At 39.1% G+C, this 17,329-nt stretch overlaps 3 protein-coding genes across 3 annotated transcripts in view; 1 reads left to right on the top strand and 2 right to left on the bottom strand.

The window, feature by feature from the left end:
- Positions 1-17,329, bottom strand: part of celsr3 (cadherin, EGF LAG seven-pass G-type receptor 3) — a 93,048-nt gene that overhangs the window by 27,935 nt on the left and 47,784 nt on the right. The window contains 3 exon segments of the mRNA XM_051903887.1: positions 820-892; positions 3,062-3,208; positions 16,080-16,953. Coding sequence (XP_051759847.1) covers positions 820-892; positions 3,062-3,208; positions 16,080-16,953 — 1,094 coding nt within the window.
- Positions 845-7,113, bottom strand: wdr6 (WD repeat domain 6). Its single transcript, XM_051903752.1, has 7 exons — positions 6,952-7,113; positions 5,813-5,941; positions 2,360-5,027; positions 1,960-2,034; positions 1,732-1,848; positions 1,541-1,635; positions 845-1,213 (listed from the first exon to the last, which is right to left on the bottom strand). Exons 2-7 carry the CDS (start codon positions 5,907-5,909, stop codon positions 1,068-1,070), a joined length of 3,198 nt encoding a protein of 1,065 aa, XP_051759712.1. The 5' UTR covers positions 5,910-5,941; positions 6,952-7,113; the 3' UTR covers positions 845-1,067.
- On the top strand, positions 7,287-13,386 carry LOC127517738 (uncharacterized). Its single transcript, XM_051903812.1, has 5 exons — positions 7,287-7,441; positions 8,488-9,182; positions 9,285-9,390; positions 9,506-9,567; positions 10,453-13,386. The coding sequence occupies exons 2-5, from the start codon at positions 8,874-8,876 to the stop codon at positions 10,984-10,986; spliced, it is 1,011 nt and encodes a 336-aa protein (XP_051759772.1). The 5' UTR covers positions 7,287-7,441; positions 8,488-8,873; the 3' UTR covers positions 10,987-13,386.

Raw genomic sequence — 17,329 nt, 5'->3', positions numbered from 1 at the left:
GTACTGAAAGAGTTCACATGAATGCTTAGCCCAACTCATCCAATTCATAATTACAATTTTATTTTTAATTTATTTTTTATATAAAATTTAAATGATTACAAGCATTTCAAGCAAAATCCTCAGTGTTTTAGTATTTTAGTAAGCTTATACTATTATAGTATTTATTAATATTTGTAATTGGCTTTAATTTTGATATTTTCAGCTTTTAATTTAATTTTAGTAATCTTTTTATGTGCTTTTGTAATTTTTATTAGTTTAGCCTTATTTATATTTTTACTTTTAATAATTGTAGTACTACAACTTTCAGTTCAAGTTTTTCATTTAATATTTATATTTTATTTCAGCTTTATTTCGATTACCAAAAATGTTTTTTAATAGTTTTGTATTAGTTAACAAAAACAACACTCGCCTTTATATCAAAAAGTCTGTATAGCGATGAGAAACAAATTCAGTCAATCGCATCCAAAATTTGACTGATTCTGTACAGCTGTATAAACATTCATTGTTAGGCCATATTGAAAATAAAAAATGTCTTCACAAGATACTTTCTCTAACAAAAGTATTACATATTAAAAATATCTTTATTTGAAAATCTCAAACTTTACAACTAAAGTTCTTTGGCATCTTAATTTATAAATCACATAAAAGTCAGTGTTATGTCCTTGAAACATGATGTGAAAATATCACTTTCTTTCTTTCCTCTTCTTTTGCTCTCCTGTTAACAGTTACATTTGGTTCATCCGTCTCTCTTTCCGTTAACTGAAACAGTTGTAAGCCCTGACCACAAACAACCACCCAGGCTCCTCCCTCTTGTCCCACCCCAAACCACGCCCACAATCCAGCAGCATCTGCAGTGTGTGAGAACAGCACCTTCAGTGGGTGGAGGCCGTCACTGTTCACACGCCACAAACACAAGCGTTGGTCTGGTGAAGTGGACACCAATAGAGTGGGGCTTAGTAAACATAGCCCTGTGAGAGGGGAAGAGTGTGCCAGAGGCACTGACCACTGAGAAAGTAGCTGTAGAGACATGCCTCCATTCTCCTGCTCTTTCTGATCAATCTTGATACTCAGTAGAGACAGCTGTCCATCATCTCCACCACTGGCCAATGAGATAATGTTTTTCTCATTTGCCCCATCTCTCTCTGCGGTGCTACGGCAAGTGTATTGACTCCACTTTGATGGACAGGTATGGAAAAGAAAGGTGCTGAAGGGCCTGAAGCAAAGACAGGGAAAATCATTATTAGCATAAACACATAGAGTTCTATTACCAGACTCGAGGCTGATGGCACCCGACACTGTGAGATTTTGGGACAGCATCACAGTTAAGCATAACTTTCTGTAATCATAAATTGATAAAACATTTATTAATTTATAAGAATACACATTCTCCATCTTTGAGTCAGAGCAAATGCACTGTGATTTTTGGAGCTTAATAGCTGTGGTCATCTCACAGTTATACAAACACACAGTTATACAAACATTAAAAATAATCAAAAAACAAAAAAACAAGTGTTTATGTTCTGGTGTACGTATGACTCACCCTGCCAGCTGACACCAGCCTTACTGTTCAAAACTGCTGTTAAATCCCACACAGATATACAACCATCTGTAGTGGCACTGAACAGCAACAAAAGCCTGAGACATAAAGAGATGGACAAATGCAAATAAGTGTAAGAAATCTTTTAAACATGGAATAACAATGTTTTTGATAAATGTACAGCATTTCCTTACTCTCTGCCCAGGGAGTCCTCCAGCTTGTAGGTGGCGACGCTGAGCACACACCTCTGATGGTAAAAACACTCCCAAAGCATGTCAACACTCCTATTGCTCTCAGTCACACTGAACAGCCTAAAAGACAAAACACACACCATCTCAATACATTAATCACAGAATGTTAAAACATGAAACATATTTGAAACTCATTTTAATTCATATGTTTTTAATCTCAAACCAAGTTACCTTACTGCACCATCACTACAGCCCAGAGCCAGAATATATTCAGTCTCATTATACACCACAGCCATGGACATGTACCTGTAAACATGAGAAAGCATTTGCACAGTAAATCATAATGAAATCTCTCTATTAAAAAAGCACAATTACAACGGGAATGGGGTACATTGTATTGTCTGCCCTCTGGTGGTCATACATTTTCAGAACAGCTACTACCAACCATCAAACAAAACTGGACGCCCCCAAAAAAATTCATATATATTTGTACCAACACGAAGGTGAGTAAATGATGACAGAATTTTCATTTTAGGGTGAAATATCCCTTTAAGACAACACAAATGACTTCCCAAACCTAATTCTAGTTCCAAACTTGGAAAGTAGAGTATTTTGACAAACACACACGTACCTCGTCTCTGGGTCCATTTTGACGGTCTTGTGTCGATTACGCTTCCGTTCCCACTGCTCATCCAATCGATGGCCAGCTATCTGAGTGACCTGACAGATCGGCTGACCCTGCTGCTCATCCAAACGAATCAAGAGCCGGTAACACTGCAGCTGAGCCCGGCCACCCGCCGAGAACACCAAAGAAGACAGCAAGGAAGTATCTATCCCGTCATCTCTCCCTCTTTCATTAGTTTCTACTCTTCTGATGGCAGCCAGAGCACGAACATTTGAGATATGGTCTGTTAGAACCGCAAGCACTTTAACAGTTCCACTCTGTGGATTGACGGCAAGTACACCCACTGTGGTATCCTCCCCTCCGGTAACAAAAATCTCCCAAAGTTCTGACAACTCTCCAGTCTTTGTCAGACTACCAAGGTGACACACACAGCTGATGCCTCGCCCATGTAGCCCCTCTTTCAGGGTATGTCCATTCACATCAGTTTCTGTGGACGCTAATGAACGTGATGCCATGACAGCTCCGTGTTTGATGAACACAAGGGTACCATGTCCAATTGCATGTGCATGAGGATCCGTGTGGGTGTGTATCGGGCATTTGTAGGCCCAGGATCGATGGCCGCCTCCACAGGCAACTGATAATAGCTTCTCTTGTCGGTGAGGGTCCCATATAACGAAGTGGACAGAGTGGAAGCCCACCATTACAAACCGAGCCTCGGCTACGCTTTCACTCTCTTGATCGATCTTCCTCTTCTCAGTTCTCTCCTTCAGCATCTTTCCTTGTACCTCTGGTGCATCTGAGCCCAGAAACAGAACCTTCTCCAGCCACTCCATGCCTCTGCAGGCCCGCTGAACTCTACGCACCTTCAGGACGTTTTCTTCAACAGTTAGTATTCTTACAGATCCATCTCGACCTGTACTGTAACATAAGTCTTGATACTCGCACACTGAAGTCACACCTTGCTTCCCATGGACTCCGTAAAGGGTACTGATGGGAGACATAGGACCTCCAAGGTGCGTTTGCCTGTTTTCGGTTTCTTGATCATGTAAGTCCATTCTTCTTTCTTCTCCTTCATTTCTTCTGTCATTCCTTTCTCTTTCAGCATATAACAGTAGTGACCCTCTCCGGTCACCACACAGGTACAATCCTTTTCTTTGTGACAAGGTAACTGCAGCAGTCAGCCAACGTTTGGCACAGGGTGGCAGCAGGAATGGAAGAAGAGTTTCCTCTTTCATATGAAGGCCTGATTCATCCTCCATCACCTTTATTGTCCACCGGTACACCAATCCTTCAGAGCCTGATGCCAGAAGACACCAACTCCAGGACTCTCCAGAATGTCCCTTGACCCAAAGTACAGAGTGAACTTTACCTTGTCCAGCTTTGAGCAAGACTCCCACACCTGGCTGCCTTACAAGAAACACTTGGACCCCTCCATTCAGATTACCCACTGCACACACCCACACAATGCAATTTGAATTCTGGACTTGGATGCTTGTGATCTCCATCACACAATATGATTGGAATTCTGCTCCTCCTTGCCAGATGACATCCCAGGTGTCACCCTGACTAAGGCACACCTCTCCTTGATCAGTACAGACCAGCACTGTATTCGATTCGTCCTCATCCACTAATCGGACCACTTTGGGACAACCTTGCCCTTTAAATCCCAGATCCAGCTGGGTCTCTGCCTGAGCTTCCTCACTGTCTTTCCTCTCCTCTGCCACTCTCCACACTCTTACCCCACCATCTGCACCTCCAGTAGCCAACCATCCCTCCCTACAGCCTACACTTCCCTCGCTGACAGCCAGAGCCCTCACTCCACCTGACCTATGCCCTCTAAATGTACGCCCCACCTTCCCTTCACCTCCCCATTCCCAGAGCAGGCATGCTCCATCTTCTCCTGCACTGAATACACGGCTGGGTGTAAGCTTGACACAGAAGACCCGTGCCTGGTGCCCGTAAAGCACCCGAAGACATGTTGGTGTTTCCTCTCCACAACCTGAATCTCCACCCAATGTGCCCACGCTCCACAAACGAATGCTGCGGTCATCTGAGGCAGATGCCAGCCACCCAGATTTCTGAAGGTAGCAAAGACTGAAAATGACTCCACTGTGGCCCAGCAGACGTCTCTCTACCTCCGACTGGCCATCAGTTTTGGTCCCTGTGGGCCTCCACAGCACAAGCTGGTTGAAAACAGTCCCACCCACCAGCACTAAAGAGTCCCAATTCGGACCAATCATAAGTGCTGAGTAGAGAAGACAGGTCTCTACGCAGGAGTAGAAGGAAAGAATGTTGCCAGATTCTGCTTCTAATAGCAGCAGGGCATTGTGGGCCAAGGCTATGCCCAACAGTGGGTGGGGTTGTGCTTTTAGCCAATGAATGTCCAGCACCCAGTCTTGAAGCTCCAAGAGAGGACCAATCAGCTTCAGGCATTGCCCTGCAGAATTGAAGCTGACAAGCCGAACTCCTTTTCCTCCAAAAACAATGATCTCTTCCTCGTCATTGTCCCAAACAGAAATTTCAGATGAAATTACATTGTTGAACTGTCTCTCTCCAGACTGATATTTTCTACCAGGTCGTATCCCATGGATACGGTAGTTATGGAGAACATTTAAAGATGCGCATTCTTTAGGAGATGCTTGAAGACTGTACACGGAGAGGATTGGTCCCTCACCTAAAAAAAGATACAATTGCAGGAAAGAATTAATCAAATGAATTAATTGTTTATAGAGATAAATACACTAATACACATTATGAATATTGAGAGACATTTCTGCATTTCCCAAGCACATTTCCCTTTTAATAAAGAAATGAAATTCAGCAAAGGAAGAAAACTGAGACCCTCTTCATTATGAGAATGAGGTTTAATGGCAAGTTACTACAGTAGTGCATATTATGAGAATAATAATTAAATATCCGTTAATCATTTGCAGAATGCTTATCATTTGCAGAATATGCAAATGATAAGCTGTTAGGCACTGCAAAAACATAAAAACAGATCTATGTGGGAAGTTATCAACACTTTTCACAGTTAATCGCAGCAGCTGTAAAATTATTTGTGAAGCCCTAGTGCATCGAACATGAAATACCAAATCATATGACAAAAACAGTTCCAGTACCCATTCTATGTTTGATGAAAATTAGGGTTTGGGCAGTATACAAGGTGTTTCATGTTGTAATACATGTGGCCTACATATCAAACCCTTCTGATCTATATGTCATGCAGGTTTTAAAGACTTTCTAGTCTCTTACTATTCAGGATATTATAGTTTGTAATGTTAAATAATGCAAGAAATAAATGCAAACTAACTAAACCAAGAGCATTTGGAGAAACTTATGGCTGGATTGGATTGGACAAACCACCTCCAAAAAAGGCCACAAGTCATATTCTGCATAATTTAATCTAAAAGGGATTTTTAAATTTGCTACCTGTTCATTAAAAGAATGAATGTCAGTCACCTGTCAACAGGAAATCCTCCCCCAGGAATTCCAGCGCAGTCACTGGAGCAACAAGCACAGCGATCTTCTTCACAGCAGACTCCACAGGAGATGCCATCTCACACGGTCCACACAGCTGGCTGAAGACTTCTAGAGCACAACAAAAGCATTACAGCATTATTCATTTCTATTGTACCTTTTTCACAAGGCAGAAGTCTCTGTCAAATAAATAAATGAGAATAAATGCATACTGCTTGTGCTCGCAATGGCCTTTACTATACTATCAAATCAAATCAATTTAGTTACGATATCAGTCCATTGCTAGATTCTCACAATGGGTCAGGGTTTCCCAAAATGGGGTTCGCAAAGGAACTGCAGGGGGGGTTCCTGAGATAATGAAAAGCGAATGAAATCTAAAATAAAAATAAATAATATTAAAATAAAAACATTCCAACAAATAAATATATCTAATGACTCGCACAAAACATATTAACATATAACATATATTTGAAAAAAAATAAATAAATAAATATCCTGTACATATTTTTGCATTATATTTTATATTTATATATCATATATTTATATATCATATATAAACATTTTATTAAAATATTTTTGTGATTTTAAGTAGTGTGTGGGATTAATATTCTATTCTAAATCATAATAAAACCCTGACTAAATAAATAATTATGTTTACCTTCATGTCACTTTAGGTAAACATTTTAGTTCAGTGGGGTTTAGCTGACAAAAGTGTGGGATTATTAAGGGAATGTCAAGTAAACAAACACCATTAATTGAGTAAGTTAACCAAGGACTAAGTTAACAGTAAAATCATGTTAAATTGGTTGCTTTTTTTTTTGGAACATGACAGTTGGTTCTAACTGGCCTGAGATGAATAAAAAATGGTCCAATCTAGTCATTAGCTGGTCTAAAATGGTCATAAACTTCTCTAAATGGGAAATTTAATTTTAGCTAAATAACCAGCTAACACGTTCCAAAAGATAACTACTAAGTACGTTAGGTTTTCTACCAAGGGTCTGTTTGCTACTTATTTATTGAAAGAATGAACGTCAGTTACCCCTTAACAGGAGTTACCATAAAATATATTTTCCAATAGACGATTTCGTAACAACACCTCTATCGAGTTCAGTTTCACTTACGCGTCTCCTGTAGAGATCGTGCCTTTATTTAGGGAGGTAGTGAAATGTAAAACTAGTGTATTTTCTTTCATACTAGATCCAGCCACAGGCGCATTTCTGATCCAATATGTTTCGTTCTGCATGCATGTGGTTCTCGCTTCCTCGTTGACATCTGCAGCGTCCAATCGCGCTGTTCAATACTGCACAGACTGCACCACACTGGCTATCAATTGGATGAAACGAGTCCTGCGCTTTCTACTACTATAATGCGTAGATTTGTTTTTTTTACCTGATGCACAAACCATATGTATTGAGCAGATCTCATGAGAATGGTATACAAATCATATAAAATGCACAAACGGGTGAACTGCCTTTTTTTTAACGCCCGGAGCGTCTTTTTGCGCATGTGTCTCCAGTCTGTTGTTTAAATTTCTTACGGACCGCTTAAACCCAGGGGGTGGGGACAAAGTGTAATATTTTCGGGATAAAATCGTCAGACTGATGATTGCATGTAAGTAGGGTCAATATAAATGATATAATATCAGTTTGTCATTAGCGGTTGTATAATGCACGAGAGCTTCATTAAGAACAGTGAGCTCTAGCTGTAGTCTTACATCGCCGCTCGGGTTCACTTCTGTAGTGCGATGCTCGGGTTTAGCGCTGTGGCTAACGAGACTAGTGGAACCATAATAATAATAATTACAATAAAATGCAGCCTGCTCCACCTGCACCTGTAGTACTTGACAAGTCATGGATTTATAAGCTTGTTTTTCCTTTGTTCATTCTCTTGCGTGTAATAGCGATGCGATTCCTAAACGAATTGTTCTTTTGAGTGTGATTGTTTCAATGAGTCGGTTGAACTTGTTCACAAAACCGGACTGAACGATTCGTTCCCGAACCGGACCTAATCGTATGAGTCGAGAACCGAGTGAGTTGACAATGAAAGCATAGTGAACTGAGGATTTGGGCTGAATTATTCTGCTATTTAGTTATATAATAACTAAATAGCAGAATTGTTATAAATAAAACTGGAAATATGTTTACTACGTTGTCAGACAGTTTTATCAACACACAAGATTGAGTTGGTTTAAAGTTTTTCAAATGCAAAAAAATACAAAGGTGCAAATACTTTATTTTCAACCTAAACGGATTTTATCGTACATTGTATATACACATTATTTAGTTTATAAATTACGTTTTTAAATTAATTTCATTTTATGAGCTGAATAATGGTTGTAACAAACTGGGACCAATAAAATTACAACGACAATGAGAAAACGTAATCGAAAAATAACAGAAATATACAGCAAAAAAATAAATATGCCTACGTTTTAATGAAGACGTCACGACGTAGAAGAACTGCTGAACATTCTTTAATGAACCGGTTCTTTGAAACGAATGGTTCAAAAGAACCGATTCTCAGAAATTAATATATGGACCACATGAGTTTTTTCCCCCAAAGATCAAATGTTTCCTTAATTCTTTCAAGAGGAGGAGCAAATATTCAGATTAAAAAAAATAGTCCCTTCATTTTGCTTTCTGTCTGCTGAATTACAGACTTCACATGTGTGCCTGGTGACCCCTTGCGCATCAGGTGGACCCTGGATGCATTTCCGTTGAGAACTGATGAACAAGCAACCTCACACACTCATATTTACCTGTGGCATCCAGAGTTTAACATATCACTGCAACTGAAACTCTGGAAGCGCACTGCACATAACGGGACCAAACCGACCTCACCTTTCTGTAATGCTGGAGTGTAAAACTCAAAAACTGACACTGTGATACTGTAAATGTTACCATGTAAAAGTGTACATGTAACACTGAAAGTAGACTGTTCTGTTGAATATACAAAAATTGTGATTTTATAGATTTTCTATAAATGACGTAACACATAGTACCTCAACATAAGCCTTTCTACCCAGTAACACACAAATACACTCATGCTGACCACTATGACGTACCGCATGCCAAACTTCACTCTGGAGCAAAAGCTTTTCCTGCTTCGGAGAATTCATGCGGTGGTAGACACGGTCCAGGACTTTCGGAAAGACACCAACACTACTGTGCACCGGAACGCTGTATGGGCAGAGCTGGCTCAGGCCTTCAATGCGGCGTTCCCAAGTCGACCCCCCAGCAGCATCGGGTCTCTGAAGACGCTGTGGAAACGACTGAAGGTGGAATGTCGTGTAGCACTGCAGAAGCGACAGGAACAGCAGGCAGCTGGGCTTCCTGTGTCTGCCCTCACTCAGGTAAATTGAGGTCTTTCTGTTATATGTTTTGGAAATTCTAGTAGCAGAATTTCCATGTGCTTCTAGAGTCAACACAGTGTGGTTGTGTGTGGTTCTTGTCAGGTGCAGAGAGAAGTCATTGCTTTGGTGCCAAACCTGATCTCCTGTCTGGAGGAGGTAGATGGAGATGGCAGCTATGCCTCAGTTAGGGGTGGTTCACCTGGAGCAGGTAATTAATAGTCATGTCATCTCTATTACAGGATGAAATACTACCACTCTTCCTAGCTGTCAACTCTGTAATTATGCAGGGAAGGAGATTAATCGAGTCATTCTCTCTCTTGTAGTGATGGGCCTTTCAGGCACTAATGGGAGTGAGCATGAAGATGGTGACCACAGTCAAAATGATGTAAGACTGAAATCAGCCTTAAAATGATTACTAAAATGCCTCTTAAGCTGAAGGTTTTCTTCCTTTATGACAAAAAAATGTGATTGACTCTCTTATGATGTACAAGACATGGAAAATGTACATGTCATACCATTATGTTAAAATGTAAAGTGTTACCAGGTCAACATTTTACATGCAATAAACAGGAAATGTGGTTATCTTGCAACACTGGGGAAAATAAATACATTTATAATTATATATACACTACCATTCAAAAGTTTGGGGTAAGTATGATTTTTTTTTTTTTTTTTTTTAAGGAATTAATACTTTTATTCAGCAAGGATTCAGTAAATTGATCGAAAGTGACAGTAAATGCATTACAAAAGTGTCAAATAAATGTTATTCTTTTGAACTTTCTATTCAATAAAAAAGGAAAGAAATGTATCATGATTTTCAACATTGATAATAATAAGAAATGTTTCTTGAGGACCAAATCAGCATATTAGAATGATTTCTGAAGGATCATGTGACACTGAAGATGCTGAAAATTCAGCTTTGCCATCACAGGAATAAATTACACCAAAATACATTAAAATAGAAAAGAGTTATTTTAAATTGTAATAATATTTCATAATATATCTCATTATTTACTGTATTTTTGATCAAATAAATGCAGCCTTGGTCATTGTCATTATATATTATTTAAATGTATAAATATTTAAATATTATATAAATGTAAACACTATTATTTTCACCAGTGTTGCAATTACTGCACATTTCCTGTGTTTACTGCATATGTAACATATTGTGCATGCATGTTATATTGTCAATATAGCATGCCGTTTTGAGTCTTATTGCATAAATGTACAGAAAATATTATGCTGTTAAACTCACTTTTTTTTACAGGAAGTAGACAGCAAAGAGAACTTAGCCATTGAACTTGGTTTGGCCTCACCTACTCACCCACCTGTCAACTCTGGGATTCCTCCTGGCACTGCCTCCTCTCCTCTCCGCTCACATTCAGTTTCTTCCAGGTCCAGTCGTCCCTCCCTCATCTACCCAACCAATGCGGGAAGCACCTCAGGGCTGGGATCAGGGACTAGGGGTGCAAACTTTGATATCATACACAGAGAGCCTGCGGTGCCACGTGCTCCTGCCAGAGGATCATTTGAGAATTCATTACCGCCAATGGACTCTTGTACCTCAGACTCAACATGGGAGGCACGCCGACAGGAACTGTTCGAGCTGGAGCATCAGCAGACGATGAGTCTGTTGCTGCTTCAGCAGTGTGTGTGGGAGGAGAAGAGGAAAGCAGTGAGGCAGAAAGAGAAGGCGGCACGGGCCAAGAAGAGATATTACCAAGCCAAACTACGGAAGATAGGCGCAGATTATCTGCCCTCCAGTAGCGACAGCGAGGATAATGAACATCCACAGACATGAACTCAGATGTTTATGACATCTTAGCTATTTTTACTTTCTTTTGGAAAGTCATTTTTTTAATTCTATCAATTTTGTTTATTTTCAAAACAATATATTTTTTATTGTGGACTAAACTTAATTGGCATTTAGGAATGTACCATGTGTATCATATGGAGGGGGAATTCACTCAAGCAGGCTTTGTTCTAATAGCAGATAAAAATTTCTTCAAAAATCTCCCTACATCAACACTGCTGCTGCATTCCATTCAGTTGAAAGTAGGATATTTCTACTTAAAGGGACAGTTTGTCCAGAATTGAAAAATTAATCATTTACTTACCCTCATGTCTTTCCAAACTGTATGAGACTTTCTTCTGTTGAACACAAAAGAATATATTTTGAAAAGGGTTTATTTTGTTCATAAAATGAAAGTAAATTAGGTCCAGTGTTGTTTTGGACACCCCATTGACTTTCATTTCACAAAAACAATTGAAATATTTCTTAAAATATTTTTGTGTTCTGCAGAAGAAAGTAATTCATACAAGTTTGGAGCAAAATGAGGTATTTTCATTTTTTGGTCAATTAACCCTTTAAAGGCACTCCATTGAACTGTGTAAAGGCCCGTTCACACCAAGCACTATAACTATAAAGACAATGATAAAGATATAGTTCTAAAAATCGTTCTAAATATAGGAGAATAGCAATGTCCATACCATAGCTATAACGATAATGATATAGAGAAACGATATTGTTGGGATCACTTTCAGAACGATTTTTTCCAGCTGTTGAATGATAAAACGCTGACAGCCAATCAGAATCCGTTCTAATTTAAGGGCTCGCGCATTTAAAATGGCAGACGACATTGCTGAGAAGTTAATCGCAGAGGTCCAGAAAAAGCCACCACAGTTTGACAAAAGGATATTTGAAAGAAAAGGGATATATGGAAAACAATCGGTCATACCCTCGGAATAAATGTGGAGAAGTATTAACGGAGATAAGATTATGCCAGGCTAGCAAACAGTGTAACATAAAATTACCTCAGGTATCCAGCGCTATGTCGACAACATTGTCTTACTTCTTTTTAAGTTGCAGTGAAAAAGACTAGTTGTTGTTTTTATTCCACTACATTGACTTTGTCAGCTAAATTCACTGTTAGATTAGATAGATTACGTTATCTACAGTATTTACTCGAAACATAGCACGCTGAGGAGGACATCTGCTGGTTAAAGCTGTGTAAATGCAACAAGAACAGCAAAAACATGTAACGTTACACACTTTGAAACCGCAGCGTGTGAGCTTACAATAAACAGACCGTTATCGTTCGTTGGTGTGGACGCAAATATAGTTATCGTTCTCTTGGTGTGAACGGGCCTTAAGTCTCACTGGGTGTCATGTTTGAGTGATATACAAACGAAAATGTTGTGTAAGTTCAGACTTTCCGAGTTGAATGGGATGCAGCATACGGGGTCGTTCACACAGAACGTGGTTTTGTTTTTAAAATTTTCAGAGTAATATGATAAAAAAGACACATTAACTCGAGTGCCTTGTTTTTAGAACGCCATGTCACACGCCAGACGCAGTAAAAGATTTGATCAAACATGTTTGTCAAAAATGCGTTGTGTAAACAGCCCCAAACCCTCACATAGTCAGGCCAGAATTGAGCAGTGATATTCAGTCCTACTTCATGGGAAGAGGAAATGAATTGAAATGAGATTTCCAATGTTACTGCAAGGATGGATTTAGGTCCTGCAAGACCCCCTTTTGATGCAATTGTGATTCATAATGTCTAAATAGCAGGAAATTATACTGCGATTATGAGGGGAAAAAGTCAATAAAAGTGCAATTGCGAGAAAGAGGCTATTACCAGTCCAGAATCCATCCTTGGATCCAACTCATCTGACTGTTTTATAACACTGTCTTCAGGACCAACCTTATGATTCAGTTCACTGTAGCTCATTTATACTATGCAGGGTTTTTTTTCAGGTAAACAACTGTTTCTCGTAAATGGACTAATGGACTGGTTGAATTTGTTAAGTTCAGTGTTGTTCATTTATGTCTTAGTACAGTGTTTGGCAGATCCCTCTGCCCTTCTCAAGTAATGAAAAATGGACATTCTGTCATTATTTACTTTCTCTCATGATGTTCCCAAACTTTTATGCTTTATGTTGCATGAAATAAAGTCAACAACATGAGGGTTAGTAAATTATAACGCTTTCATTTTTGAATGAACTGTCCCTTAAAAGTGTTACAGTAGTAGCCTGGAAATGGAGTGTGTAAATCAGTGAAACAAAATGTTAAACTAGTGAGAACCTTCCACTGTAAAAGCAGATTTGAAATTTACATGTAGATGTAATTTCATTTTATTTGATTGAAATTTGAAAAATGTGTAATGTGATAAAAACAAGTTAATCTTTTTTAACTAAAGCAGTGTTTGTCTTGTATATTCAAAAAACAAAAACAAAAAACATACAGAAGCGTGGTAACAATAACTCTTTTATTGATGCCCAACGAGTCTCATTTTGAACTCCCGTTGGTTGCGGATTTTTTCTGATAACCCCTCATGAGTAAAAGGGATACAACATGTCCTATAATAAACATGTTGAGCCATTATACATTCCCCTTTTCTCTCTCCCACCCAATCATTGTCTTCCACCGCTCTCTCTCTCTCTTGCTGATGTACAGAGGACATCTCTTTTCCCAGAATGCATTGTGAACAGAAGAGGAGGGGGACATATCTGACAGTACATATACAAAAGTTTCACACGTAAAACATTTGAAACAGATGAAATCTCGCTCTTATAAAAAACAAAACTCCCACACGCACTTCTTTAGAAACACTCCAGCAATGATTATGGTAGAGAAATGAATTTCAATAAATATTAATAAATAAAATAAATTAATTTAATGTCTGTACAAGATAAAGTTATGCAGTTAAATAAAATATAAAATCATGAATAGAAAAAGTACTGGAGCACTTTATGACAGGCAAGAGGTATAAAAGGGGTGACATAGGGCACTCTTTTTGGCAAAACTCATGGTAATACTATAAATGACTAAAGAGATAAAGTCATATAATGAAGCATGATTTCCCTTTTAAACAGGAGCCTGATATTTTTAGATGATCTTCCTTTAATGACTGTATTTAGCTAATCTCTCAATGTTCCTTTCTCTGAAGTTTATTCAATACTTAACAGAGACAGATATTTAGGTATCTTTGTTAAATAGTTTCTTATGTATAGCTGATTTGGAATCTTTGAGTAACTTTTCCTTAAGCAATATTTGATTTATGATAAGTCTGGATATGAAAGTGTTTTTAATTATGCTACGAAGTCTTGAATATGATTGCAGGCTAATAACACAAATAAATAAAGGTCTCTTCACACAGCTGCAACAAACTTCAACACATGCTTCAATAATATTTCAGAGCAGTTTGGCCAAAAATACTTCAGAAATTGGACAGGCATCTCATACAAGTCTCATACTAATACGAGTTTGTTGGAGTTTGTTGGAGTTTGTTGAAGAGTTTAGACCAACCAAAAATCTTCCAATCAAGTCACCAGTCTGAAAACAATCTCTTGATTGACAATCATCACGGTCAAATCATATCTTCTGTTTCATAATTCTTTACAATCACCGTCTCTGGAGTTTCCCACCAATCCCATGTTTGGGCCAATAACTACCGCATTTCATGGACCAATCCTTTTCTTCGTAGACTCTCTCTCTATTTATCAGTGGGCGTGGCTTGTTGCATAAACTCATGTTGGAATATAAAGATTGGAGTGGGAATTTTTGGGACTGTTTTGGCTCGGAATGGGTTTGAAAATGTTTTTTCGATCCTACCCACTTAAACACGTATCCACACAATCTTCAAAAACATCACTAGAGATTTTCTTCTTTGATCTTTGATGAAAAAGATACAAAAGTATAAAAATGTTCTGTACAGTTTTTTTTTCCCTCTCTCTCTTTCTCTCTGACCAGTCCTCTCAGCTGTTGGTCTGAAATCTGAGGTTTGCAGTTTGGATAAATGAAAATCATAGAAATCATCACCTTCCCTGGTTTGATTTCCTTTCTGTTCTCAGGAGAGTGATATCTCAAGCCCTTGATGAACAACCTCACTCTCATGCCCTACACTTTTCCCAGGTTGAAGTAGGAGTCCTGATCGCTCCTGTTGGCTATGTCCTGTGATTCTCTTGAGCCCATCTGCATAGATGCATTATGGGGCTATGAAGGAATCATCAAGATTGTCCATCACTTCTGTTAACTCTACGAAGAGACAAAAGAAAAACAGAATAGGAAATATGTCAATAACTTCATCATCATGTACATACATTTTTAAGGGGGCACCAGAGGCAGTCCAAGCTCTCTTAGTGCCCTTGGTGAGATACCGTATACATTGTTTAGAATTATGTTTATATTTTATAAAACTTTTACATTTTGAAATTTAAAATGTTTTTCCTTCATCGGAACGGGATGACACTTGGTGACTTTTGTCACATTAGCTATGTGAACACACCGCGAAGGAGCCAAGTCTGACCCCTAAACAAAGAGGACCAGAGGGTTAAATGTTGTAATATTTTAATTAATAGCATGATTGTTGATCACTTGTAAAAAACTAAAATAACTAACTTTAAAAATTATATTCTTTAAATAAAATAAAATAATCTAAATTATATATATATATATATATATATATATATATATATATATATATATGATATGAATACTCACAAACGTTTAATTTTTAAATTTATATTGTTTAGAATGTTTTTATATTTAATAACATCAATTATTATTATTATTATTATTATTATTATTATTATAAACCATGCAAAATTTGCAACTGATCACCATGGACTTTTGTTGTATTGAAAAGCACAGCTTTGACATTTTGTTCAGCTTCTTTTGTGTTCAATAGGAAAAAAGTCATATGAGTGTTGTGCAGTGTGAGAATGGGTAGACGATGACAGAGTTTTCAGTTTACAGCAAACAAAGTTGCGTCTTCATATCATTACCGGGAGAGAACTAATTAGTTTTTTTGACAACAGAACCGAGGATGACCATAAAACAATGTGGAATATGAATGGACACACAGTGAGACGAAAATGGGCTGGACTTACTCAGAGTCAGGTGACACTTCAGAGACGCTCTGAGAGGTTGCAGAGAGAGGAGGCGGGGAAGGGGAAGGGCCTGCCGAGGCAGACACAGGGTTAGGGGGCGGGGTTAAGACAGATGAGCTGAAGGAGGCGAGTATGGAGGAGAGGATATCCAGGTGTTCACTAGAGGGCGGGCGACTAGATGGGGCTCCGGGTGCAGCTGCAGATGATGGGTACCTACATGGGGGGGCGGAGTCTAGGCGACCACGGCGAGAGGGCAGGGTTTCTTGGGGTTCCTCTGTGATCGGTGGAGGGGGTGAGGAGGGTGGGTGCGGCTCAGGGTGTGAGAGCTGTCGGGGCGGCAGGGTTCTCAGCCACTCCCTGCAGGGCTGCGCTCCACCATTAGACTCCAACTGCTCCCGGGACCGACTGCTCATAAGAGCCCCTCCGAGGTGCTCCCGAGAGGCTTGTTGCCTCGTTAGAGTGTTAAGCTGCGTTCTCGATCCACTCAATGAACCCTCTGCCCCCATTAAACCCACCATACCACCCCTGCCCACCAGATCCTCCCTGGAGGCATGGATACTGTGAACAGGGCCCAGCCTCTCTCTGGACCCACCCAGGTATTCAGCACCAAGTTCGCGTCGTCGTGGCAAGAGGTCAAGGTTGTCACGAGAACGCTGTCGTCGCGCAAGTGAATCCAGGTGTTCACGGGAAGAGTATCTGGAAGCGGGTTGGGACAGTGAGCCAGTACCGGAGTACATACGACCATAGGAGGCGGCTGGGACGCCTCTGTGACCCAATGTGGAGGTCCTGTACCAAGACATCTCACTGGGAGCGCGACCCACAGCAGACAGGCCCTGCAGAGCAGGAGGGCAGCCCAGACGATTCTTCAGGATTCCTGAGAAATAGATGCAGAGGGGTTTAGTATGGCTTTCTATGCATCGATTTTAAAATTCTGGCTGATACCAATAAGTTAATAACTAAATGTTAATATAATTAAGATTTATAGAATTTATATATTTAGAAGTCACTATCTTATTACTATTTTATTTCTAAAATTTTGAAAATGAAAGTACCATTATTTTATTTTTAAATAAATTATAAATACTGCAAAAACACTAAAATCTAACTGAATTTAGACATCAGAACATTATAACATACATTATGAAAAATGAATATTCATTCAGAGATTTGCTGAAGATAATATTTAAAAGTGTCATTAAATCTTAAGATTAATTTTAAGTAAGTGTTAGATGACAGAAAGATGACAAAAC

The sequence above is a fragment of the Ctenopharyngodon idella genome, chromosome 8 (assembly GCF_019924925.1).
Source record: "Ctenopharyngodon idella isolate HZGC_01 chromosome 8, HZGC01, whole genome shotgun sequence".
Taxonomy (NCBI): domain Eukaryota; kingdom Metazoa; phylum Chordata; class Actinopteri; order Cypriniformes; family Xenocyprididae; genus Ctenopharyngodon; species Ctenopharyngodon idella.
The sequence above is the reverse complement of the archived record's forward strand: the minus strand, read 5'-3'. Positions and strand labels throughout refer to the sequence as shown.